This window comes from Cuculus canorus, chromosome 7 (genome assembly GCF_017976375.1).
Source record: "Cuculus canorus isolate bCucCan1 chromosome 7, bCucCan1.pri, whole genome shotgun sequence".
Classification (NCBI taxonomy): Eukaryota; Metazoa; Chordata; class Aves; order Cuculiformes; family Cuculidae; genus Cuculus; species Cuculus canorus.
This window is the reverse complement of record NC_071407.1, coordinates 37,416,499-37,444,148: the sequence shown is the minus strand read 5'-3', so window position 1 is coordinate 37,444,148 and position 27,650 is coordinate 37,416,499. Positions and strand designations below refer to the sequence as shown.

Genomic DNA, 27,650 nt, shown 5'->3' with positions numbered 1-27,650 from the left:
TCAGTGTATCAAGTGATCAGGCAGTGCACAGCAAACAGCCTCTCCGAATTCACGGGCAGAGGTTTGAGACCATTGAATCTTCCTTCCTCCGTCTCTTCCTGTGGGGGCTGGAGCAGAGATCCTGGGGTTATGATGGGGGTCAAAAGGCTGCTCACCGTCTGAATCAGGGGTCCGGGTCTTGTTTCAGGAGCTCGCACAACAACAGCTAAATCTGCTCTCTGGGTTCTCAATGTGTACTACACATTCAACCTCTGTGCAATTATCTATTCTCTGCCACCTACTGATCTGAGCGACGATGCCACAAAGAGGTAGGTCAGATTTACCAATCCTACCAGCCGCAAGCCTTCTACGCCCAGGGGAGCCACTCTGAGATCCCCAAGAGTTTAGCATCCTAAAGGGTGCCCTTCTTTCAGCTGATTCTGTGAGGACTATCTCGCTGCAGATACACGTTTCTAGATACTCGGGAACACAGCTGTGAACATCAGTCTTGATGCCCATCAACATTAAACCAAACGAACGATATGTTTCAGAAACTGCTTTATAAGTCTTGCCGTTATCAGCCCTACCAAAACTCACTGTTTCAAAAGCCTTCTTTGTGTATATCCTCGCAAAGTCTGCCAAATCCACTGTTTTTTTAAATTCAGCTCTGTTGGAAGATGTAAAATACATCTTTACCTTTTTAGCACAGCCTCAGCCACTCGGTATGCAAAGCACTGCATTCATATTCTTCCAGGTTTGATTGAAAAGGAAATGTCTTGTAAAGAATTTAAATACACACCATGGCACTGCAAGAAATGACCTTAAGGAGGTTTTTCTAATTGTTTCCTGCTAATAATTTCAGCTCAACTACACTACTCACCTTCAGATGCTAAACTATATACTGTAATATATGAACAAGAGTATATTTCTCTGGAAAATGTACCGAGCTGTACATGAACATCATGATTCCAACTCATGAGCTGAAATTATTTATACCAAAAAGGAGAGGTGGTTTAATTTTTATTTGCAGTGGAGTACTGTGCACAAAAACAGCCACCAAAGGCCAGCAACACACATTGTTATCTCCTCAACAAATGTAAACCTAATTTTTAAGCATCATACATGGACTTGCAAAGCAAAAAGCACCAAAACAAGATGTTTCCGGAAGAAGGGAACACAATTAGCATCAACTTTCTCGCCTCTAACTTGCCTTGATTTTTCCCTTCCCAGTTTATTTGGCTGTAAGTGTGTTTGTGCCTGGTATACCACGCTGGCAATTCAGCAGAGAAAGAGAATTATGTTTTTAAAGACCTCTCTTTATCTCTTTATTCTCTATTGTCATAACAGCCCAGGTTCCCATAGAAACTGAGAGTAAAGAGGGAATGTGTAAAATACAAATGAACAGGTCTAAGCCGGCAGTGCTATGTCTAATAAGACATATAAACGTGTCAAACAGATGATGGGTATGGTTCCTTGCTGATGGAAAAGCCAGATAACACTTACATCATATCCAATAAATACAGGGCATATAAATTTTAAAGACTTGAGTCATTGAGTGCTGCCTATTAACAGGTTGATACCATTTTCTGAAGCTGAGTCCAGATTATTTGGTTTTGGATCAAGCAACATACCTTCTCCTCGTCTGCAGGTCTGACCCTGAATCCTCAGAGCACCTCAAATCACTATCAATTCCCATTTATTGACAGTGGAGCTTTGCATTGTGGGAATGGAGCAACAAGCACTAAATTCACAGGGGTTTAGGACCACATAATGCGGACTTTAAAATCTTAAATGAATATTGGTACATAGATTGAAGTTCTCTGAAAAACTACTTGCATTCTCATGTGTGTATATATGAGTTAAATATATGTTTTTCTGAGTATAGACCAGTCCAGATGCTTTCTTCATGCTTTTGAAGCTGATGTGTTTTTTTTAACACATTTCTGTATTATTATTATTAATATTTTTAAATAGAACTAGCCTCAAAAATCTAGTTAAAAGGGCTTATTAGAGATGCAGAACTTCAGGAAAATGGATTGATAGCCTCAGTGAACTGCCAATATGATAATAGGAGTCTTCACATCATAACAAGATCACTTAAAATGGGAGGAAGATACTAATGCAACTATAAATTATCTCAAGCTCTGAATACTTTTCAGAAGTCCACAATAAAATACGATTGAATATATGTGAATGTAATAATTTTTTTCTAAAGACACTTCCAAGCACCCATATACAAACATCCCATTATTGTTTATCTCTGAGTGCCCTCATTGTGTTGTTTCCGAAGGGGGTGACACAGATAAGGCTCTCCTGAGCCCCAGCAACAGCAGCAGCGATACCGTCTAACAGAAATATTCATCTTCTAACCACTTCTATCCACTAAAACTTGTGGAAAATTCAGAAAACTTTAAAATAGCTCCAGTGAGCACAACTTTTTTTTTCCAAGCCAAACTGTGACATCCAGCACTCGCTGACTCAGAGAGGAATTCATTATCAGTGGCTCCTGATTACTTCTCGAGCGCTATGGCCCCTGGCACACCTGGAGCTCAGCTTTTTTATGTTCATCGCCTCTATTAAATGGCATCGGAGATGCTGCAGGTCAAATAAACTTTTCAATTTCTTTCCCTCATCTGTGTTCAAGACCATTTGCAAAAAGCTTGAGGGCATTCAAAGAGACTCGCAATAAAAGATCCTTCGCTCAAGAGACTCCTACCTCCGTATATGCCCTCATCTGAAACCAGCACCAACCCTCATGCATCACATTTGGGACAGGACTGCTTGTTTCCAGCCTTTATACCTTCTGTTTCTGCCCTGAGAAGTCTGAATATTTTTTTCCTTTCCAGGAGCAATAGATGGCAGCTGCCTTGGACAACAAGGCAATGAGAAAGGTCTGCCTGCTTTAAAAAAAATAGATTGAAGCACAGAGAGAAACAAGGGAAAATACTCTTAGGTTTGAGTCTGCATTTAAGACATCCACTTACAGAAAGTTTAGGTTACTGGAGTTTTGGTTTAGTTGGTAGGAAGAAAAACATTTGATTATATTTAATATTAGCAGGGACTTTGTGTGGTGCTGAGCGCAGTCCACAAGTGAGAAAAGGTTGTTCAGTCTTGCAGGACTTTACCCTTTGTAAAGGCCGCAGCAATAAAAGATGAAAGCAATTCCTTTTTTTTTCAATGCCAGCTTCGATACTTTGCAAGGGCGCACTGGAAGCAGCAGCAATCCCACGCAGGTCTTGCTTTCCCGAGACGTGAACTTTAGAGCTGTATTTTCTTGCCGATGTGCTATTTCTCATAAGCAGGAGGTCATGCCTTCGCTAAGCACATGCTCAACTCTTAACACATATTTTCATCTCCGAATCTGACCCAGATGCAAAAGATCACAATTCAACTACTGCACAGTTACTTGGAAGCAGCGGGGTTAATAATGGGATCATAAAACATCTTTCAAAGCTAAACTTAAGACATTCATTTCCCTAAGTGTAGGAAATCAGAAAGCAAGCCAGGACGCCGGGGGAATTTAAGGAGATGGCTCATCTTTCAAAGCAGCCAAATAGATAGCATTTATTCCTTTTTTTTTTCAACCCTCAGTTTCTGTAGGGACTCCCTGGCTAATTCCCTGCACATAAAAAGCGTCACAACTGCTCCCAGCCCAGTTCTGATTACCAGCTCCTAAAAGAATTTCAAGCAATAAGAATTACGTTTTGCCATTCAAGATGAATGATATCGCTTCCGCGCAGAAACAGCCTCCAAAAGAAATGAGAAATAGCTATTCCATTAAAACTGCAGCGGGTGAGAAATCCACCTTCATTAAAAGCATCTTCATAAAGGATTAGGAAACGGGGCAGGGTCTAAGCTCGTGATTTGATCTGAGGCTAAAATCAGTACAGGACCTGAGAGTACGTTCTGAACACGCGCTTGTAGCTCGGGTGGGTTTGGGTGGAGGGACAGAACGGTGATTTGCAGTAAATAATCAAGAGCCGAGCAAACCGCAATAGCAATTCCACAAATGCTTTTTGAGCTCCATTATATCAGACTAATCCCTTGGTTTGCTATCAACAAATGATGTTATTTGGTGTGTTTTGTAGAGCGACCACACGATTGCACCTGACAATGAAGTAACAAAACCTAAGAGTGCAAAAATGCGCTGCATGTGATGTTGTGCTGAGCAGACAGAGCCAGAAACACTTCATTCCCATTACTAAACTGGATTTTAGATACAGCTGTGAATGAAGTCTTTTTAACTCACATCAGAAATTTAATTACAATAGTCCTACTACAAACCTCCAGGTAGCTTTACATTAACGTTCAATATAACGGGGTAAGATCAGACTTCGATCTTCTCTTTAGAGGTTTACAGACATTGAGGACACTAAGCTTCTTCATATATTCAAAATTTCATTTTATCTATATTTTTGATGTTTTATCTTGCTATGTAAAAGCTACAGGATCAGTTAAATCACGAGAACAGCTTTTCTTTTTTTCTTTTTTACAGATTATTTAAAGATCTCTAGCTCAGCACTTCTCAAATCATTTAATGGAGTATTCAGTCAGGCACTGAGAAAACAGAGCAAAAGCAGCTGAGGGCAAATCAATGTAAGCGAAGCACAGCATAGTCAGTACAAAAGAGCGCATTGCCTCGCTGTGGGGTCTGGGATGCCCTAAATGCTGCAAACAAGCAAATGAAAATAATAATAGCATCACATGGCAGCAGTTTCCCAGGATCATAGAATCACCAGGTTGGAAAGGACCCATTGGATCATCGAGTCCAACCATTCCTAACACTCCCTTAAACCACGTCCTTAAGCACTTCATCCACCCTTTCCTTAAACACCTCCAGGGAAGGCGACTCCACCCCCTCCCTGGGCAGCTGTTCCAGTGCCCAATGACTCTTTCTGTGAAGAATTTTTTTCTGATATCCAGCCTGAACCTCCCCTGGCAGAGCTTCAGGCCATTCCCTCTTGTCCTGTCCCCTGTCACTTGGGAGAAGAGCCCAGCTCCCTCCTCTCCACAACCTCCTTTCAGGTAGTTGTAGAGAGTAATAAGGTCTCCCCTCAGCCTCCTCTTCTCCAGGCTAAACAACCCCAGCTCTCTCAGCCGCTACTCGTAAGACTTGTTCTCCAGACTCCTCACCAGCTTTGTTGCTCTTCTCTGGACACACTCCAGAGCCTCAACATCCTTCTTGTGGTGAGGGGTCCAGAACTGAACACAGTATTCGAGGTGCGGTCTCACCAGTGCTGAGTACAGAGGGAGAATAACCTCCCTGGACCTGCTGGTGACCCCATTTCTGATCCAAGCCAAGATGCCATTGGCCTTCTTGGCCCCCTGGGCACACTGCTGGCTCATGTTCAGTCGGCTGTCAACCAGCACCCCCAGGTCCTTCACCATGCAGCTCTCCAGCCATTCTTCCCCCAGTCTGTAGCGCTGCATAGGGTTGTTGTGCCCCAAGTGCAGGACCCGGCATTTGGCCTTGTTGAACCTCATGCCATTGGCCTCAGCCCAGCAGTCCAGCCTGTTCAGATCCCTTTGCAGAGCCTCCCTACCCTCCAGCAGGTCGACACTTCCTCCCAGCTGAGTGTCATCTGCAAACTTGCTGAGGGTGCACTCACTGCCTTCATCCAGGTCATTGATAAAGACACTGAACAGAGCTGGACCCAGTACTGAGCCCTGAAGAACCCCACTTGTAACTGGCCTCCAGCTGGAGTCAACTCCATTGAGCACCACTCTCTGGGCCATCCAACCAGTTTTCAACCCAGGAGAGTGTGCGCCTGTCCAGGCCAGAGGCTGACAGTTTCTGAAGCAGAATGCTGTGAGAAACTGTGTCAAAGGCTTTACTGAAGTCCAAGAAGACTCCATCCACAGCCTTTCCCCCATCCAGTAGTTGAGTCACTTTGTCATAGAAGGCGATCAGGTTAGTTTGGCAAGATCTGCCTTTTGTAAACCCCTGTTGACTGGGCCTGATCACGCGGTTCTCTTGCATGTGCTTCATGATAGCACTCAAGATCACCTGTTCCATGACTTTCCCGGGCACTGAGGTCAGACTGACAGGCCTGTAGTTCCCCGGATCCTCCCTGCAACCCCTCTTGTTGCAGGGGAATCTACATCAACAATATCCATCAAAGGTATTTTTAAATAAACCTCCTTTCCTCGGTGTTGCAGAGTAAGTTATTGTAGTGGTAGATTGTCACCTTTCCCTCGTACACAAAGAGGGGAGCACTGTGACGTGTGGGTCCCGTAGCCGTCCGCTGGCAGCGGTGAAGGCACAGATCACAAATTCTTGGCTTGCCTTTTGTTGGGCAAAATGAACCGAATCAAAGCAAGGGAGCCTTGCAGTTGAGTGTTGGTCCCACAGGTGGCACCACGCTGCCAATACTGCTCGTGCTCACTATAGGCGAGGCGGGTAGAAATCCTCAGTTTAATGTGGGCTATGTTTAGGCTATAAGCTACATATGGAAAATAACTCGAGCCTTCAGATAAAACAAATAAGAATCCTGCACAGGGAAGACGGGAAAGAAGGAAAAAAGTTTGTTTTGGTGAAACAGCTGCTGGTGGGATGGGGGTGTCAGTAGTCACTCCAGAATTTTTGAGTTTTTCTCTTACAGCAGGATTAAATTGTTTCATTCCACAGTTTGGTGACTGCATTTTATCTTCAAATTTGACACAATTACTGTTCAACTGAATTTGCTATGCAGGTTTTGGAGAACATGCTTACAAACCTTCACAGGGAAAACAATAAATATTCACTCATATTTGAAATATGACCTCCACCCTCTGCTCTCTCCCCTTTCCTTGATGTTTAAACAACTACATACACTGACATGTCAAAATGTCTGAGCTACTTCCATCACATCCCAGCCTGAGAATTTTCTTGGGTAAATAGGAAGAAACTTTATTTGGCAACAGCTTTTCCAGCTCTGCCAAGACAATTTGGCAGCAGGGAGATGGTGCTCCCAGGCCTCCTCCCCTGGTGCTTCCCTCCCGGAGCCTGAATCTCTTCCTTCCAAGCCTTTCCCGGGTGCCAGCAACATCCACATACTTGCCCTTCAGCTCACACCAGCTTTATGTTTCCTTCTTTCCTTTTCCTTGGATGCTTGGACATTAAAGTGAGGTCTGACCAAACTCCTGGTGGATCTCATAGGAGTTTGTGAGGTACAACCAAGGACATCTGGTCTAGCAGACAACTTCAGCACCGGAAAAGCCACAAATGACCTCAAAACTATTTCCAGCAGTTCCAAAAATCAGTAGCTCCCTACAGCAAAGGGATCACTGAGTTTTATTAGTAATATATTTGACTCTGTTCAAGTGATTATGCGTTATTTAATTCAGAAGCTGAAAGCAGGACAGAAATAGCCCATCTGCCAGGGGTGTAATCCTTACAAACAAGATTATTTATATAAATCTTTAGAACAGTTAAAAAATGTGCTGGATGCCAAACGTACAGACCCCAAAACTGTGCAAAAATGTTTTAATGTTACGTTTGCCTCTCCGTCCCTCCCGGATGCCAAAGTTTGCCAAGCTTTCTGTTTAAAGCTACTAAAGCTGTGCTAAAAGAAGCTCTAAATGATCTCACCGGGATTAGTAAAACATTCGCAGCGGCTTCTGAAAAAAAGTATTTAGATATCCAAAAAATATTTAGATATTTAAATATCCAAAAAGTATTTAGATATCCAAAATCCCAAAGGATTGTTAATACTTCCAACGTATAGACTTCTGTTTCCGTCAAGTGTTACCACATACAACTGGAACCGCCAGACAAACGGACGCACACGCTGCAACATCTTTCTGCTTCCCCTGGAATAAGACTCGTTATTGTCAGAAAGCTTTCTGATGCATTTTTATTTCATCAATAGGGGCCCTTATTCTATAAACAAATGCAGTAAACTATTACAACAGCAGCCCGCTTCAAAAGCAATGATCTTTTTTTTTATCCCCTGGCGCTTCCACCTGACATCTGACACAGCCCATTATCATACTGAAAGGTCAAGTTAGCAAGAGGAAAGCATATAGATTATTACTTAAATAAAAATGAACTGGTTTTAAAAGCTAATTTAATACATCCCTCACAAGCAACACATTTTCTTAAGAGGAAAGCAGCCATGAAGTCTACCCAATGCAGATCTCTCCCCGAGTACCACAAGTATTCAAGCAAACAGTAATTCTCCTTCAAAAAAAAAAAAAGTCACAATTTAAGACCCTCCACTGCCTTCATTTAGGGATCTGAGAATCATTATGGTTGGAAAAGACTTCTGAGAACATCAAGTCCAACTGTCAGCCCAGCACCACGCCTACTAAACCATGTCCCAAAGTGCACCTACACATTTTCCGAAGCCCTCCAGGGGTGGTGACTCCACCAGCTCCCCGGGCAGCCCCTGCCAGTGCTTCAGCAGTCTTTCAGTAAAGAAAGTTTTCCTATTATCCAGTCTAAACCTCCCCTGGTGCAACTTGAGGCCATTTCCTTTTCTCCTACTGCTTGTTAATTGGTTGAAGAGGCCAACACCCACCTCACCACAACCTCCTTTCAGGTAGTTGTAGAGAGCGATAAGGTCTCCCCTCAGCCTCCTCTTCTCCAGGCTAAACAACCCCAGCTCTCTCAGCCGCTCCTCGTAAGATCTGTGCTCCAGCCCCTTCCCCAGCTTCGTTGCCCTTCTCTGGACACACTCCAGCAGTTCAAGGCCGTTCTTGTAGTGAGGGACTCAAAACTGATCACAGGATTTGAGGTGTGGACTTTCTCCTTGCATGTGTGCTCTCGTCTGAACTGATTTCTGAGAACCGATTTTCTAAGCAAACACCTACTTATTATGGCAGTTGGGATAATCCGATAGCCAGACGGGGGTACAAACTACCGGTGGCTTCAGTATGACATCAGAAAATACTTAAACTCTGTTATAAGCAAAATTCTGCAGTAGAAAGAAAAAAGCTTTTGCATACCAGAGGCCAAATAACACTATCTGAAGTCTCCGTTCTTTTAAACAGCAAGTTATTGAAACTCGTGCAAACTTAACAGGAAGCAATGATCAGTTATAATTTCTGCATAGCACTCACCAAATAAGAGAATTATTTTAATTATTTACAAAGCTTAAAAGCAATTATTGCAATCTCTCCTTATTATAATATTAATGAGCTTTCCCCCCCCTTTTCGCACATCCCGCGAGGCTTTTCCCTCAGCCTGGCGTTGCGGATAGCCAGGGCAAAAGTTAGTTCCCATATGGTCCCTAATTCAGAAAACAATTGACAGAGAGAGAGATGGAGCCAATTATTGCAGCTCTCAGGCTGCTCAGATCTTCCTAATGCTGTAAGCCAGAAAATATTTTCTCTTGCAGAAAAGTTACTAATCTAATCACACTCTGTGGGTCAGTGAATTTTTTCAGCCAATGCTTTCCAAGGCTGTGGTCCAACAGAAAGTCAGACCTTAATGAAATCATTCTCTTTAAACGGTAGCTCCCATTTTGGAACTTTTAATTCTGAACATTTCCCTTTTTATGAGGGTTAAAAATCTTTCTTGATTTATCTTCACCACAAGAAGGATGTTGAGGCTCTGGAGCGTGTCCAGAGAAGAGCAACAAAGCTGGTGAGGGGCTGGAGAACAAGTCTGACGAGGAGCGGCTGAGAGAGCTGGGGTTGTTTAGCCTGGAGAAGAGGAGGCTGAGGGGAGATCTTATTGCTCTCTACAACTACCTGAAAGGAGGTTGTGGAGAGGAGGGAGCTGGGCTCTTCTCCCAAGTGACAGGGGACAGGACAAGGGGGAATGGCCTCAAGCTCCACTAGGGGAGGTTCAGGCTGGATATCAGAAAAAAATTCTTCACAGAAAGAGTCATTGGGCACTGGAACAGCTGCCCAGGGAGGTGGTCGAGTCACCTTCCCTGGAGGTGTTTAAGGAACGGGTGGATGAAGTGCTTAGGGACGTGGTTTAGGGAGTGTTAAGAATGGTTGGACTCGATGATCCAATGGGTCCTTTCCAACCTTGTGATTCTGTGATTCTGTGATCTTATCTATAGTTCTAAAAGAAAACAAGACAAAGAAATAAAATGCATCCTTTCCTAATACAAAGGTTGTTGATTATTCACCCCAAAATCCACAGACTGACTCAAGCCCACCACACACTGGCGTGCTTGCCGACACAGCATCTGCACGCAAACTTTCCCACCTGACTGAACCAGGAATTTACATGACAATAAGCTGTTTTTTGCCGTGTGCCACGGCCCATTTTTGGGAGCTGAAGGGCCACCTCCAGCCTTCATACATTTAAGGAGAGGTTGGCCAGAATTTGCACCTATAGACCACCACAGAGCAAATGTCTACACTACGGGCACATGTGAACATGTGTGAACAGATCACTGCCAACCACTTCCAGACAAACATCGCAAGCCGGCAATCAACAAGGAGCAGTCTTTATACACAAGGTACATTAGATCTCTTAGCCCAGATGAGAAGCGTGTTTCTAAAGCAAGTCCTCTGCGGAGTGCCTCTCATGTGTCTGAGTGGGACAAGAACGTGAGAACTGGGGGCCTCTCAGGTGATGCTAAACTGGAAGACATACCTCAGGAGCTGATTTTTGAGCCCCAAGCACTGTTTACCATCGAGTCCAAGGAACTAAATGAAGAAGCACAAAGGAAAACTCCACTGAAATGCAAAGAGTCTGCTCGGGCCGGTCCTTGTCACCAACATGTTTCTTTACACATTCCTCTGGATCTGTACTGGTTACAAATACAGACCTATCCGTATGCATCAAGATTTCAACTCCCAGAGGCAACTTCAGGTATTAAAATAACTTTTAAAGACAACCCGATGAAGCAAAAGAAAAGGCTGTATAGGAAGGAGATAAGATGGAGCCAGCAGGGGTTCTCTGAAGAACACCACTGTGAAGCCACACCGGACACTTGAAAATACTTTCTCTTGTAAATACGTTTGCAAGGGAGAAACTCGATGGACTGGAGGATATGGGGATTTCATCGTGCAAACCAAGATACACTGACACAGCTCAGGGGAAGCCTTTAACAGCAGATGGCACCTGCACACCAGCTACGGCTGCCGGGAGACATCAGGAGCAGACTTCACACACCCGAGCCCTTGCTTACAGCTGGGAGACTAAAACTTCTCCTTAATTGGCATCTTCAAAAATGCTAGTGCTGAAAGGTATTACGTAGTACCAGTTTGTAAGCAGCAAGTGAAAGGAAAAGAGACGGGGCACCGTACCACCTTGCTTGGTCAAACTGTAAAGCTGCATCTTTCTCATTAGAATAAAGTCAGTTTTACCTTTAAAGCCAAGGTGAAAGGGGCAAATACGTAAAAAGTACGCATATAAAAATTAAAAAATATTAAAAACTGGAGTCGATAAACTGCTAGGATGCTTTGTTATGAATAAATATAGTTAGAGAGGAGGTGCAAAGTGAAAAAAGGGATGAGGCTGGACAGTAGGATAAATGGTTAGGATAGAGCTCTTTATTATAACACAACTCAAGATGAAAGGCCTTTGGGGCCAGAGCTGCCGGGAAAGGAAAAGGCATTCTATAGCTCCACAAATGTCCCTGCCTCGAGTCAATGAAAAAGGAGACAGTTTTGGTGGTGAGCACCAAGATGTATCCTCCCAGGTCTGTGACACAGCAGGAACGTAAAACAAAAGCAAAAACTGCACTCAAAATAGCTGTGTCTGCAGAGAGCCTGGAGCAACAGCAGGAAGGCACCAGGGCTGGGCTTCAACACGGTATGAATTTCAAGCCCCACTACCACAGAAGATCAACATCAGCAGATAATCCTGGATGTGACAGAAGAAACAGAGTGCAGGGACCTTGGTTGTTGAAGCGGATGCTTTCTGCTTTGCCGGGCAGAGTCCAGGCAGCTGCCAGGTTTCCCAGCTCTGTGGTGAGGTCCCCCTTGTTGCTGTCCTTGTCTCTGTGCCGTAGGAGAGTGACCAGACCTGGGGGTGCTGGTTGACAGCCGACTGAACATGAGCCAGCAGTGTGCCCAGGTGGCCAAGAAGGCCAACGGCATCTTGGCTTGGATCAGAAATGGGGTCACCAGCAGTTCCAAGGAGGTGATTCTCCCTCTGTACTCGGCACTGGTGAGACCGCACCGCGAATACTGTGTTCAGTTCTGGACCCCTCACCACAAGAAGGATGTTGAGGCTCTGGAGCGTGTCCAGAGAAGAGCAACAAAGCTGGTGAGGGGCTGGAGAACAAGTCTGACGAGGAGCGGCTGAGAGAGCTGGGGTTGTTTAGCCTGGAGAAGAGGAGGCTGAGGGGAGACCTTATTGCTCTCTACAACTGCCTGAAAGGAGGTTGTGGAGAGGAGGGAGCTGGGCTCTTCTCCCAAGTGACAGGGGACAGGACAAGAGGGAATGGCCTGAAGCTCCGTCAGGGGAGGTTCAGGTTGGATATCAGAAAAAAATTCTTCACAGTAAGAGTCATTGGGCACTGGAACAGCTGCCCAGGGAGGGGGTCGAGTCACCTTCCCTGGAGGTGTTTAAGGAACGGGTGGATGAAGTGCTGAGGGACATGGTTTAGGGAGTGTTAGGAATGGTTGGACTCGATGATCCAATGGGTCCTTTCCAACCTTGTGATTCTGTGATTCTGTGAGAGGCTACTGCCTTGCTACAGCCACGCCACGAAAAGGTGGGACCAATTAACAAGGGATCTCATCTGTTGACCTCGTTAGTGGTTAAAGTACTGAACAGCGACAGGGAACTACCTTTAGGAGTTTCTGGATGGGGAAGATGACAGCGCAAGGGATTTATATGCCTGGAGCTGATAATGTTCATTGAACCCTCACCGCACTTGGAACCAACAACTGCAGCAGAAACCATCTGTGTCACCTTGGATTTACGGCAGCTGCAGTAGTGGCTCCATGTGGAACTGAGCTACATTTAGGTGGGTCTCCTGGTTGTGCAGGCTTCTCTTTCATGTCCTAAATGCCAGCGTGGCTGGGCCTGACGCTGGGACTCGTGCACCGTTCCTCTGAAACTCTCGTTTTCTCGGAATATGAACCAAGTTTGCCTGTTTTGTTCACCTTTACCCTAGTAAGGATGTAACTATAATATTTATTAGTCAATGCATTTATTAACTTATCCGAACATACCTGAGGAGCAGAATATTAATTACGTTTTCTCACAGATGATACATCGAAGATTTCTGACTTAAGACACTGAACACAAAGAGTGGACATTAAAAAGAACTGCTTGCAAAAACCAGGGGAACCTGTCTCCAAAATAAGATACTGGTAAGATAGTAGTCGTAAATGAGTAAATCTCTTCTGGTGCAAGCTCATGTTATGGAGACAGTTTTTGTGATCCTGAGGATAAAAAAGGCTTCTTCCATTTAGACAAAAATCGCTATTTTTATTTTCACCTGAATTTAAGAAAACTCATAAAACAGCATCAAAGACAACTTAGCTTAAGCACACGAACGACCCCTTTTGAATTCCACTGTGTTCAGCAGCCCAGGTGCACACTCGCTTTCTTAGAGAGACATATCGTCCCCAGAGAAAGCCAAAGCCCTTGAAGAACACAACTTTCTTCGAGGTTTGCTTGGCAGGGCCTCCTGGGCACCCTCCCACTGAAGCAGTGACGCAGCCATGTCAGTGGCCAACCGCCCGTGCAGGCCAAGAGCCAGGCATTTAGAACACAATCCAAAGATGTCTGTGAAGAACAGAGACACACGTACAACCATCATGGCCAACACACAGATACCTAACGCCGTGGTCCCCCTGTGACACCACATTTGGTGGTGCAGGAAACCCTTCTGCTCAACTGAACTATTTTGAGCGGCGGTATGTATTTTCTTTGCCTTTAAGAGTTGAGCAGAGCGTGCTCTTTCCTTCAAACCCTGCCCAAGGCTAGGAAGTGGTAGCTCAGTTGTGTTCAGCAGTTTGATGGCTAGAACATTTTCCCAGGTCCTCAGTGCACCCTAACCATATCTCAGGGCTTGGCTGGAAAACCACCGGGCTGCCAAGAGATAGACACAACACAGAGTCATTTAGCCCTGTCAGATCTGGAGGACTGTTGGATCCATGGAAAGATTGTCTGACCCTGTAATTTCTGCATAACATCCTCTCAGTCATTTCTGCACTGGGACTACTCTGTGACCCCATGGTCATGCTCTAGCATGGAGGTAAAAAGAACCCACCAGTCCCATTACCAATTTGGTAGTAACGTCTGCAATGAACTCCCGCCTATGGCCTCAGTCCTGCTTTAGGAACATGAACTTGGCATTGGATGTAGTCTAAACTTGCGCCGTTGCCGAACAGGAACCTACAAGTTAACGGGAATTTAACAATCGCCTTCATGCGGTAGATTTATTAAAAAAATACACTTGCTGTCATTTTGTAGATATTTTTATACGTATCATTTCAGTTCCTATTTCTTAAACCAATACACCAGCCAGAAGCAGGCTCTGACATTCCATAACGATGTCTCACAACGCTGTCCTTTGTATTCACTCTGCATGGTTACATCTGCTGAACATCTAACCTTTGCACGGATCATCCTGCTCCACCTGACACACGGTAAGACAACTTCTATCCATCCAAAGGTCTTTTTCTCCCTGCCATACAAGCACTGAAAACGAGACGCTAGCTATAAGGATGCAAAGACAGGGAAACATTTTTTATGTGATTTGTCAAAAGCTTCACCAAACTCAAAGGTGATATGTGCCAAGTCCTTTCCTTTCACAGACTTCCCCTCAGAAAAGATAAGCCCTTGGAAGGACAGTTAGCTGGATCTAATTAACAGCTGCTTGAAAAGTAATCCAGGTTAGAATTTGTGCCAAGTGAACTTTTGTCTCAGCAGAGTTTTATCTTCTGAGACATAGAAATACTAACTCTTGAGCAACAAAACTTTCTGTGGCAGCTTCCAAAGCATCTCGCTTTGCTCTCATAGTATCTTGGCCACTTTTAACTCTTCTATTCACCTTTTCACAGGCATGCACTTGCTTACACGGAGTTGAGCAAACGTGAATATAGCATTTAACTAATAAATGCCATATCTTTCCAAAGAGCATTCCTTTTTATACTGTTTCTCCAGGCAGACAGCTCTGAGCTCTGCTTTTTCGAAGTCAAGATGTCCACATGCGAAGGGCACTAATGTCACTGTCAACTACAGTCTCAAGTGACAGGAGTCAAGCACCTGCTTCTGACTTTTAAGACAGAAAAGCTGCTATCAAAATTAATCAGCTCCTCTTATTTGGGGAACGTTGCCTCCATCACAAAGAATCCTTTGCTCTCCCCTTCCATTGGAATGAAACACTTGGTATTAGATGAAAACAAAAAGAATAAAGAAGATAAAAGCTCAAAAATGTTGAAGTCAGCACTGGCCCACGGTTAACCATTAGAGTTAATCTAAAATAGTTCGGAAATGGCAAGGCACATTAAAGAGCACAGATGGGATCCTGGAAGGCTTCCCTAAAATTCACAACACTATCCTGAAAAAGCCTCCAATACAATCTGGATCCACAAGCGGTGTCTGTGATAACGGATCACTATGTGATACTCTATCAATTATACAGCTTAAAGTTGCAGATGTGAAAAGACAGATTATGAAATGGGGAACGACAAGACCTATATGCAAACTCTGCTTGATGCTAACGGCTTGTGGGGTATACATCATGTTCTTACTAAAGAAAAGAAAATCCCCAGTTTCATAGCCAGTGTTTTCTTCCTTGCTATTCAGATGGAAATCAATATCATCCAAACAGTAAAACTGAAAAAAAAGTCTAAAAGAATAATAGCACATGCCTGGGATACTTGGGATCATCTCTCGGAAGCTGCTCAAGTTAATTTTCTACCACGTCCTAAAAATCCTTTGGATAAGCTGCTGCTGGCTTTAAAATATCATGGTTTTAGCTGGTTACAAAGAGCAAATACAGATTGTTATCTATATTTCTCTCTAATATCTAACAGCTAGTTATCTGCTGCTATAGCACCGTGTCTCTTTAACTTTGCATTCTGTGCCCCAAATACGTATTTTCTGGGATGGTAAAATCTACCTTTTAAATTAGGTCACTGAGAGTTTTAGGGAACTTAATAATTTGAAGAAGAAAGCTTATATGTTTGATTTGGGGCAGGGAAATATTCTTCGAAATGAAAATGCAAGCCTGGGTGCCTTCTATTACCTTAAAATAAAATAAACATGCAGAAAAATGTATTTCAAATATCACTCAAAGATGATTAAAAAAATTATGATCTTAATTTGTGGGTGCTTTGCAATAATCGCAAGTCTTGTCCACGAAACGAAGTTTCTTAGGATGCATATTTACTTTCTGAATCAAACAAACAAAAAGTTATTTTTAACCAACTAACCAGCTAGGGCTTCTCATTTTCTCTCCGTAGAAGTGCCACATACCTTGGTTACACACTGTTTCAACCCCCTCTGGTTTAATAAGAAGTCACTATGTATAACTAAAGAGCGATTTTAAATTTAGATGGCAGCAGACCACTGATTAACAGTCACACTGAGCACCTGACTTTGAGAAAACACCTATCCCCTTCTTTCATGTGGTAATAATAATAATTAAAGAAAAAACAAAGAGGAAAAGTGAAATAATTTTGTATAAAACAACTTCAGTTTTCTTTTAAACTACTTGTGCCTTATTGGCTTATATTCAATATCCCTCCAATCAGAACATGTTCCTCTTTGAGAGCTTTATTGCTGCTATAGAGTCCAAGTACAGACATAACAAAGTTTTCCTATTAAAAAGAAATCATAGCACAAGAATGAAAGAAGAGTGGGTTTTTCTGGAAATAATTTAAAATACACTACAGCTCACTTCTGAAAGGAATGGATATTTTTAGTAGGACTTTAGGTGAATATATTGTTTCACATCAAAGTCACTCTAGTATTCATTCAAAAATGACAAACTCAATTTCCCTTCTTTGTCTCCAAACAGGTTTTGACTTTGTGAAAATGTCTGAGAAAGATCAGAGTTCTGTAAAAAGAGACAAATCATATTCAAGAACCTTTTCCTGCATTCCCTAAGCTTTCCAGGATCTGTAATTTCTCACCTCAAACTACTTCAAGAGAATTATTTCATGATAAATTTTGAAGATGGAACACTTCTAAGGACTCAAAATATTGCGATTAAGACAGCCCTTGGGGCCACCTGGCCTTGGGCACTGCCCTGAGGAAACGCATCTCCCTCTGGTCGTCCCAGATTCACGGAGAGTGCCAGGAAGACAGAAGGAGGTTCATCCAGAGAAAAATACGGAATAAACAACTAATTCATTACTTTTTAAGCTTTTTTACACTATTACGTTGAAATAAAAAGGAGTGTTTTTTTTGAATTACGATGATGTATCATCAATAAAAATGAGGTTAGGATTTTATGGCAAACACAAGAAGCAGATACTTACTTTGCTTTTGCTTCTGCGTCTTCATAGGCTTTATTGGAAACGTCATCTAGTCCACCAATCAGATGTTTGAAGGAGCTGTAAAAATAAAGGAGTATTGTTAGAGGAGGAGACTCCATTTGGGAGCCAAGTAAGCCAACACAGTTCTACAGCAGTGACCAGGGGCCATCCTTGGAATCTGGAGATGGCCGTGAACAACTGGGCATATGCCGGGATAAACAGCCTCAGGCACACTGGAGAAGGGCTGGAAATGCGTTAACCAATGCCAAGAAAATCCAAACTTATGGATCCAGCTTTTTTCAGGACTGAACCCACTGAAATTACTGCTGAAGTTTTACCTTCCTCCAGTATAAATTTCAGACTAAATCTGTCCATATGGCCGGTAAAACATGATGGTGAGGTGCCACCACCATATCCTTGTCCTCCAACCAGAAACCCTAGAAATGTCTCTGTTTTCAAAGCGAAGAACAATCTTTATTTCTGTATTTTAGCTCTGTCATCTTAAGAGAAAGGGCAGCCAAAAACACGGTAGAGAGAATTAGAACCTGAAGGGGCTACAAGAAAGCTGGGGGAGGGCTGTTCACAAAAGCTTGGAGTGATAGGACGAGGGGCAATGGGGATAAACTGGAGAGGGGCAGAGTTAGACTGGACATAAGGAGGAATTTCTTCACCATGAGAGTGGTGAGGCCCTGGCCCAGGTTGCCCAGGGAAGCTGTGGCTGCCCCATCCCTGGAGGTGTTCCAGGCCAGGTTGGATGGGCCTTGGGCACCTGATCCAGTGGGAAGTGTCCCTGCCCATGGCAGGGGGGTTGGAACTGGATGATCTTTAAGGTCCCTTCCCACACAAACTATTGCATGATCCTATGAAATAAAAAAGCAAAACTAAAATAAAAGCAGAGAAGGAAAGCAAGTGATGACAGAAAGGCAAAGCAGTGCTGAACTGTCTTCTGGACGAGCTGTGAGCAGCTTGTGCAGTCCCCTAATACCACCTTCTGTCCCAGGGGAGATAACAAAGGGCAGAGACATATTGGAAAAAGAATTAGAAAATCTTTTTATATCAGGAGTGACTCAAATAAACAAATCAATGATCATTTGATCAACTAACAAGCACCACTCCAGTGGAAAAAGAAATAAAAATAACTGTTATGTCTTTGGTAGTGATATTACACAGTGTCAGAGACAAAATAAGAAATGGAAATGGAATATTTTTAGGAATATTAATAACTGAAATTCTTTTTTTCAAGAAGGAAAGCACTGCTTGGAAATTGAGAAAAGAGCTAGGATAATCTGAAAGCATGAACTGCTGTAAACTACAGCCTCTTGACTAATCTCTGCCTTAAGGTCACAGCTTCAGAAATGAAAGTCCTGCAGTTCCTCTGGCTTCAATATATTCTTGACACGACATTTCTGAGGCATTCAACATAGAGCCAAAGAACAGAAATCACAGAATCATAGAATGGTTTGGGTTGGAAGGGACCTTAAAGATCATCGGGTTCCTACCCCTCTGCCATGGGCAGGGACACCTCCCACTGGCTCAGGCTGCCCAAGGCCCATCCAACCTGGCCTGGAACCCCTCCAGGGATGGGGCAGCCACAGCTTCCCTGGGCAACCTGGGCCAGGGCCTCCCCACCCTCATGGTGAAGAAATTCCTCCTTATGTCCAGTCTAAATCTGTCCCCTGTCCCGTTTATCCCCATTGCCCCTCGTCCTGTCACTAAATGCCTATTAAGAGGTTTAAAAACAAAAAATTAAAAAGCTGAAAAATTAAAAAAACAATAAAAATCACCATTTAGGACCACATTTACAAATTCAGGAGTAAGAACAGAATATTTAATATGGCCCTCTCTCAACAAAGACTTTTAGGACTAAAGAATAAATGGCATTCAACTGGTGAGCAAAACACAGGGCAGGTAAATAAAGGTAACATTTTGCAGATTGTTTGCATTTTTTCTCCCTAAATCACTTGATTTTAGATCTCATGACATTATACAGGATAAAGAACCATAGATGAAAAACCTCCTGACTTGAAAACCTCCAAACCCCAGCTGCTTGCACAAACAGAGCAATGGGCAGGATTCATCAAGCATGAATTCATCAACCCAAGTATTTGGGTTGAGCAGAAGGCAGCTGTAGGAAATGCAATATCCGAAGTCACACAATGTTAACGAGGGTGACTCCGCATTCCTTCTGGCCTCAAACAAGATGAAACTGTCCGGGCTGCACTTTGCCCAAGCAGCTTAAATATGCCGTCTGTTCTTAAGTGGGTACTTAAGTGTCCTGCTGCATCAAGAGATGCATTACCCTGAGCAAGGTACCCCGTGTGCTTGGAGCAAGCAGGGATCCGACTTCCAGAAAAACAAAAGCAGGCTTAATTATCTTAATTCATAACAGCAGCTGGAAAAAGCCATTTTACCCATTATTGTAATAAATATGAGGCCCCTGGGTCAGGGCAATCCCCAGTTTTGATAGAGGATCGGGGATTATGTGATTTGAGATCAGCCCTACAGAGAAGGATGCTGATCAATGAGAAGCTCGACATGAGCCGGCAATGTGCACTCACAGCCCAGAAACCAACCGTGTCCTGGGCTGCATCCACAGCAGCATGGCCAGCAGGGAGGGAGGGGATTCTGCCCCTCTGTTCCTCTCTTGTGAGACCTCATCTGGAGTATTGTGTCCAGTTCTAAGATCTTTAAAGTGAGAAGGAGATGGAGCTGTTGGAACGGGTCCAGAGGAGGCTACAAAGATGACCCGAGGGCTGGAGCACCTCCCACACGAGGACAGGCTGAGAGAGTTGGGGTTGTTCAGCCTGGAGACCGTAGAGTGACCTTCCAGTACCTGAAGGGGCTACAAGAAAGCTGGAGAGGGACTGTTCATAAAGGCTTGTGGGGATAGGACTGGAGGGAATGTCTTTAAATTGGAGAAGGGCAGATTTAGACTGGACATAAGAAGGAAATTCTTCACCGTGAGGGTGGTGAGGCCCTGGCCCAGGTTGCCCAGGGAAGCTGTGGCTGCCCCATCCCTGGAGGGGTTCAAGGCCAGGTTGGATGGTCCTTGGGCACCTGATCCAGTGGGAGGTGTCCCTGCCCATGGCAGGGGGTAGAACAGGATGATCTTTAAGGTCCCATCAACCCAAACTGTTCTACGATGCTATGACTCTCTGTTCATTTTATGCATAAGGAAACAGATATGGAGAGATGAATCTAGTTAATGAGAAGTACAAAGGCTCGTGGTGATAGGACAAGGGGCAATGGGGATAAACGGGACAGGGGCAGATTTAGACTGGACATTAGGAAGAATTTCTTCACCATGAGGTTGGTGAGGCCCTGTCCCAGGTTGCCCAGGGAAGCTGTGGCTGCCCCATCCCTGTAGGTGTTCCAGGCCAGGTTGGATGGGCCTTGGGCACCTGATCCAGTGGGAGGTGTCCCTGCCCATGGCAGGGGGGTTGGAACTGGATGATCTTTAAGGTCCCTTCCAACTCAACCTATTCTATGATTCAGCTTATTCAGCATATCAAGGTTTATCTTCTTTGTGCCACAGGTTGAAGCCAAACTCTTGAAAGAAAACAGAGAAAGCAAAATGAAATGTGTATCTTAATGCTTACTTGCACCACTAACAGGTATTTAGGCAATTAAGCAAGACACATTCATACCATAATCCTACTAGAACGCTGGTAAGACATGACTTAAGGCTTAAAATGCAATATAAAATATCTAGGCTTGGTTTGCTTTCATGTGGTTAGGAAAATGCGGCAGGTTTAAACATCCAATTTCTTTGGAAGGTAAAATAAATCTTTGCCTAGTGAAGCATCTGGGCAAGTGAGAGAAAGTCACTGAAAGGAGTAAAATCCCTAAGTTTTATTAAAATCATAGAATAGTTTGGGTTGGAAGGGACCTTAAAGTCCATCCAGTCCCACTCCCTGCCATGGGCAGGGACACCTCCCACTGGATCAGGTGCCCAAGGCCCATCCAACCTGGCCTGGAACACCTCCAGGGATGGGGCAGCCACCACTGCTCCGGGCAAGACACTGTAGTTCACTCAAGTCACTTCTTTATTGCCTATCTCAATGCTGCTGAGGTATCATCTCAGTCACAACTTCCCCAAGAATTTAATCAAAAAACTGCTTGGGTTTTTTTCTTCCACATAGCCCTCTATCTTCATTTTTTCTATTCTCTCCTCATAACCAATTTTCTCCATGGATAAATTTCCCTCCAGACGGGAAAAACAGTCAAGCATCAAACCCTAAAACCTCCAATGAAAGAGCTCAGCTCAGCTTGTATAGGGTCAGTCATGCTCGGATAATACTTTTTTATTTTATTTTTTCCACTGCCAAGAGGGCTGATACAGTAACCTTTCTTGACAACTCATAGCTATACCTGTAACCCCCCCAGGCTTTGAAAAACAGAAAAAAAATGTAAAATCCAAAGTGAAAAATCTGAAAATATATTAACTATTGAAAATGCTTCCTGAAAAGAACTGGTATCATCTCAATATGTGTAATTGAAGATGACAATAAGCAGGAAAAAGAGAATTTAGCACTCAGTATCTGCAAATACCTCCATCAGCAGCAGTTGTGCCTTGATTTTTAGTGGCTCTTACCCTTCAGCTCCTCTCTCTAACATCTGCATTATTTAATTTTGTACTCCCAGCACCCACAACATTTACACCCAGCAAATCTCAGTGCTCCAGGAAAATATTGTTATCCACAGACGTAAGTTATACGGAGGAGAAAAAAACATATGTAAGTCAAAGGTGAACCGAATCAGCTTCAGTGTAAATATTCTTACAGTTCGGAGGAGTCTATGAACGCTTTCAAAAAAATGTTCAGGTTTGAAGGGAAATGTGAAAAAAGAAGTTTAAATAGTTGCACCGATTTCTGTCTCGGGGTCTGAAAGATGATGACAATGTAGGAATGGGGTTTGAATGGATTCCTCCTGTTTTACCTCCATACAAAGTAACTGCAAATAAAGAGTGTCTTTAAGTGTTTATTCAAACTGATGAACGGAACAGATGCTCAAGGTTGTCCTGCTTGTGTCTGCACAGTTATTATCAGAAGACATTCCATAGAAAATCTCCTAGAGGACCAATCCATTAATCCAGTGTATTGTAAGTGTTAACGTTTTCCCCAATCAGTCCAATTGTATTTCTGCAACAAATCTAACAACGCCTTCAGGGAGCTTGAAAATTCACTAAGACAAACTGTGACAGAGCCATGCTTTGGAGACACTGATGTTGTACATCTCCCACGATTAGTTTCTTCCTAGAGGATGAATTACTGCAGTATCTCAATATGAAATACCTAACTAGCAGCAGTCCCTATTTTATTTCACATGGGGTCTTAGAAAGTCATAAAAACAGAAAGCCTAAGAATTATGAAGAAAAAATGCTCCTGGAAATAAAAATGAATAATACCCAGCTGACAACTAATAACTGCTATAAGATATTAATATGTTCACCCATATCATACGTTTGATCAGGGGGTAATTCTCCTTTTCCAACGAGCTGTCTGGCTCCCCAGATATCCAAAGGCTTCTACAAATCCCTTGAAATGGTCAGACGTATCATTTTAGAATTCCCATGAACAATATGTGGATTTTGCTGAACTTTTGAAGTCAGTTTCCTAAGCCTCCCAGTCGGGTCTATGCATCACGACTGGCAGAAAGAACATCTCTTTCCCTCTAGACAGCCCGGTTGAATCAACCCGGTCTTACCACTAAGCTTGAGCATCTCTTAGCAAAGCCGTCATCCTCATTTGATCAGCCTTGTCACCACCTTACTTTGCTTTCCCTGTTGGCTTAGCGGGACCTCCTCTTCAGTGGCAGCATGCTTGGACATGGTGAAACTTTGAATATAAAGTGAAATTCCCTGGAAATTTTTCCTACTGGTCGCTAAGCTTGCTTCTTTGAAATACATCTGAACAGGTAGGACGACACTATTTTTTTCTGGCCAGATGACAACTCTTAATCTTACAGCAAATAATCTATTTGTTGTCACAGCCCTCTTCCCTGGGTGATCAGAATTAATGATACTTCTGGAGTGGTCACTGTGGAGCTTCTACGACTGCTCCACAGTCTCTAGCTCACCTGCAAATCTCACTTCTAACACTCGTTTCATTTTCTATAGGTTTCCTAAATACTAATAGTGATCTCAAACCAACTAGTCAATTCTCTTCAGCTGTTACCAAACACAAGCTCCTATAAATATCTACAAATAATTTCCAGATGTGTTGCCTTTCTATGATGCAGACTTCTAAGAACCGAAGCCTATTTAAATGAAGGAATCATAGATGCCCCTGTCCAGCTTATGTCCCAATTTTCCATTTTAAATATTGAGAATCAGAGTTACAGGTCTACTTTTTAAACAATTTAAGTTAAATCAACAAATTATCATTTCACAGAATCACAGAATGGTTTCGGCTGGAAGGGACCTCAAAGATCATCCATTTCCAACTCCATTGCTGTGGGCAGTGAGAACTGAACTTTGATCAGGTTGCTCAAAGCCTCATTCAACCTGGCCTTGAACATCTCCAGGGATGGCGGTTCTGTGACATCTCTGGGCGACCTGGGCCAGTGCCTCACCACTCAGAATAAAAAATTCCTTTCTAATAGCTAACCTACATATCCCATCTTTCAGCTTAAAACTGTTGTACCTTTTCCTATCACTACACTCCTGGACAAAAACCTCCTCCCCAGCTTTACTATAGGACCCCTTTAAGTACTGGAAGGCTGCTAGAAGGTCTTCCCAGAGCCTTCTCCTCCAGGCTAAACAAGCCCAACTCTCTCAGCCTGTTCTCATACAGAAGGTGCTCCAGCTCTCTGGTCATCTTCATGGCCCTCTTCTGGACTTGCTCTAACAGATCCATGTGCTTCCTGTGCTGAGGATGCCAGAACCGAACACAGGGATCCAAGTGAGATCGCACAAGAGCAGAGTAGAGGGGGAGAATTGCCTCCTTCAATCTCATTGTTACATTTCTTTTGATGCAGCCCAGGATACGGTTGGCTTTCTGGGCTCCCAGTGCACAGTGCTGGCTCATGTTGAACTTATCCAACAACACCCTCAAGTCCTTCTCTTCAGGGCTCCTCTTAATTCTCCTCCCAGCTGGTTTTTGTGCTTGGGATTGCCCTGATCCAGGTGCAGGACTTCGCACTTGGCCTTGCTGAACCTCATGAAGTCCACATTGGCCCACTTCTCAAGCTTGTCCAATTCCCTCTGCATGGCAAGCCATCCCTCAGACATGTCAACCACATCACTCAGCTTGATTCCACCTGCCAATTTGCTGCGGGTGCAATCAATCCCCCTGCCTATGTCTGTGATAACGTTATTAAACAGTATGTCTCAGTACCGGAGGGACATCACTCATCACTGATCTCCACCCAGACATTGAGTCATCGACCACCACTCTCTGGATGTGACCATCCAGTCAATTTCTTACCCACGAATCAGTCCATCCATCAAATCTGTGACTCTCCAGTTTAGAGAAAAGGATGTTCAACTCTCAGGTTGAGGTATTTAATTATTCACGTGGGAGTGAAACGCAGCATAATCTGATGTTTAACTTAGCAAAGTCAGCTGAAAAATTTCTAATTCTCCTGCAGCTTGGTTGGAACCACATGATCAGCTCGATCTCACTTCCTGCATGGTGGAGACTGCTGATGAAGCCAGAGATCATTAAGGACCAAATCCCACTGAAAGTCATTATTGTGGTGAAGGAAGGGATTTACAAAGATGAAAAGAATGTCAATGTTGTCCATAACAAACATTTTCAGGACAAGGACAAGCAGGAAGAAAATGGATTAAAGTCTGTGGGACTCCACCACCTCCCTGGGCAGCCTGCTCCAGTGCCTGAGAACCTTTTCTGTGAACAAATCTTTCCTAACTGACACACATCACTCCTCCTTCTGTGCAGAACAGCTTCTGACAATAACTAAAGCTGACTTGCAGTTTCCATTGTCACCTTGTGTACAACTCAACACGAACATTTACCATGAAGACCATAACAAACCAAATGCTGTACTATTCTCTGCATTGGGATACAAAGAAAAGCTCTTTTTCCCCATTAAAGAACAGTGTCTACACAATTTTCCTCATTTACAGAATCCTCAGAGGATTTTCTCCGTATCAAAATTAGCTTCTACAGTTATTTGCATTCCTACAAAATAATAATCTAAGAGAAGAGCTATGACAAGGAAGTTGGAACTGGTCAGGACACAGGACAACCTTCTTTTAACTATAAATAGTGCTATAAATAGCATTACTTTTCTTGCACTATAAATAGGTTCTTATAAATAGTGTTACTCCACTATTAATTGCAGAGCACTACTCGATTCTCTGTTACAGATTAACTACAGCTTCATCAGTTTAAAATTAACTTGTACTTCCTTACTATTTCAAGGGCATCATACACTAAGAAAGGGCACAAGAGACAAACAAAGGCACAGTCTGTAAAATGATCAGGAACGTCTGACTCTGCAATTACCGACAGTGCAAATCAAAAATACCTCTTACAGAAGCGTTCAGAAAAAATACACAAATACTTGTTAATTTGTATTTCTCTGTATCAATGCCTGCTAAATTATCTAATTACATAAATTCTTCTTCTCTTTGCCCCACAGAATGATAAGGGATAGTGTGTCTTCTATCTATCAGGCTACCTTGATTGCATGCACGAAAGAAAGCCACTCACCTGACAGTCCCGAAGTTCAACATCTTTCTTTTCGAAGAGATGGATTGTAATTTTTTTTAATTGATCATAAACAAACTAACTTATCAAAAGACCTAGGATTTTCAATGCATTATCCTCCAGCTCTGCCACTACAGAACACTAGATTTCTAGAAATGAAGGACTGTGAGATACTTGAATACAAAACATTTGTGTCAAAGCAGGATCGAGTGTACGTCGATCAACCCTAAAAGATACTCGGGTATCTGTCATATATCTAATCAGAGTACTGGAGGACTTCAGAGGTCACTCCCAACCCAGCATCTGACCTTGGACAGTATTTTGCACTAAGGGAAGACTTTCAAGCACAGAGCAACCATTTATGATATTAGTCTTGATACTCTCTTACATTCCCTTGGAAAGTTCTTAGCCCAGAGATAGGTCCTACATTTTTAAAAAGGCCAATTGATTTTTTTTTTTCCCTTTTGAACTCTTGCAATCTCTTCTTGTTTTCCTATAGCCCTGCGGGTGACCCCTACATGAACAGCTGCCTCCTTTTGGCTTTCACTTCCCTCCTGCAGGTTTCTTTGAGTTCTTGTACTGGAGGAGGCGGTGAAAAGCCAATCCCTGTCCATCCTACCCACTTGTCTCATGGTTTCACAGATCTGCACTAAATTATCTCCGAAGGATTCCCATGGCAAGTTCGTCCCTACCTTTTGAAGTTTTATGCCAGTGCTACACCGCCCTCACAAAAAAAAAAACCACCCCAGGAGTCATGTGACTTTTCCATACAATGTGAATTTTTTGTAGCCCCCATTCCCAACAAGTGTAGAGCAGTTGAATTCGCAGCACTGTTTTCTGAAGCCCAATCATTTCTGTTTTAGATTAAAATCGCCTAATTCAAGCTCCCCGTATAAGACATCATTTTACTGTTCTGATCTCCTCTGTCTCCTTTGTGTCACAGAGCTTCGAGCAGGGCTACATCCTTTGGACAAGAGCTCTCCATCCTCGCATGGACTAGAATAACAACATCTTGCTCTAACACTTGCCAGAAGCCTGATGCCTTTCGTGACATTTTGCTGACACAAACTCAATCTGTGTTCCACCATAACAACTGGATCTGTTTCCACGGTAATGCCATTTCCGAATTTATTTCCATTTTGTCTTTCTGCATTTCTTAATTGTCTGTATTTGTCACTAGTGAGTTTTGTTTTATTGATTGAGGGGAACCTTCTCTCTACTTCACCAAGGACACATCTACACCGTGACTGTTTTACTCAAAATTAAATGACCTCTCTGGAGAAAATGATCAAAGGCTTTAGTTACAAACTGTCAAAGGTGCAAAATGGAGATACACCCCACCCCAAGGCAGGAAAATGATGTACTTACTCTCTGTCTATGACCAGACAAGTTACCGCTTCAGCCGCAATGACATTGGCAGTTCTGACATCCTCCCTGAAAGAAAAAATACATTTCTTATGTAAGCTTTATTATTTTAGTGACAATCTTTTTATTTCCAAGCGTATCGCGTTCCTAGAGCACTTCAAAAATAAATGTCTGGGTTTCACAGCTTTTTCCTTATATTGACGTTCATCATCCGTACAGGCTTCAAGCATGCAGAAGGTAAAAACACTCATGAGTAGAAACAGAAACAGGTTCCTGCTACAAACAAGACATCAAGCT

The 27,650-nt window shown here is 43.2% G+C and overlaps 1 protein-coding gene across 3 annotated transcripts in view; it reads right to left on the bottom strand.

Moving 5' to 3' along the window:
* PRKG1 (protein kinase cGMP-dependent 1) overlaps positions 1 to 27,650 on the bottom strand; it is a 529,543-nt gene that overhangs the window by 56,547 nt on the left and 445,346 nt on the right. For all 3 annotated transcript variants that reach the window (XM_054071966.1, XM_054071965.1, XM_054071967.1), the window contains exons 8-9: positions 27,357 to 27,422; positions 17,317 to 17,391 (exon numbers count right to left, since the gene is read on the bottom strand). In XM_054071966.1, coding sequence (XP_053927941.1) covers positions 17,317 to 17,391; positions 27,357 to 27,422 — 141 coding nt within the window. The remainder of the gene's footprint in view (positions 1 to 17,316; positions 17,392 to 27,356; positions 27,423 to 27,650) is intronic.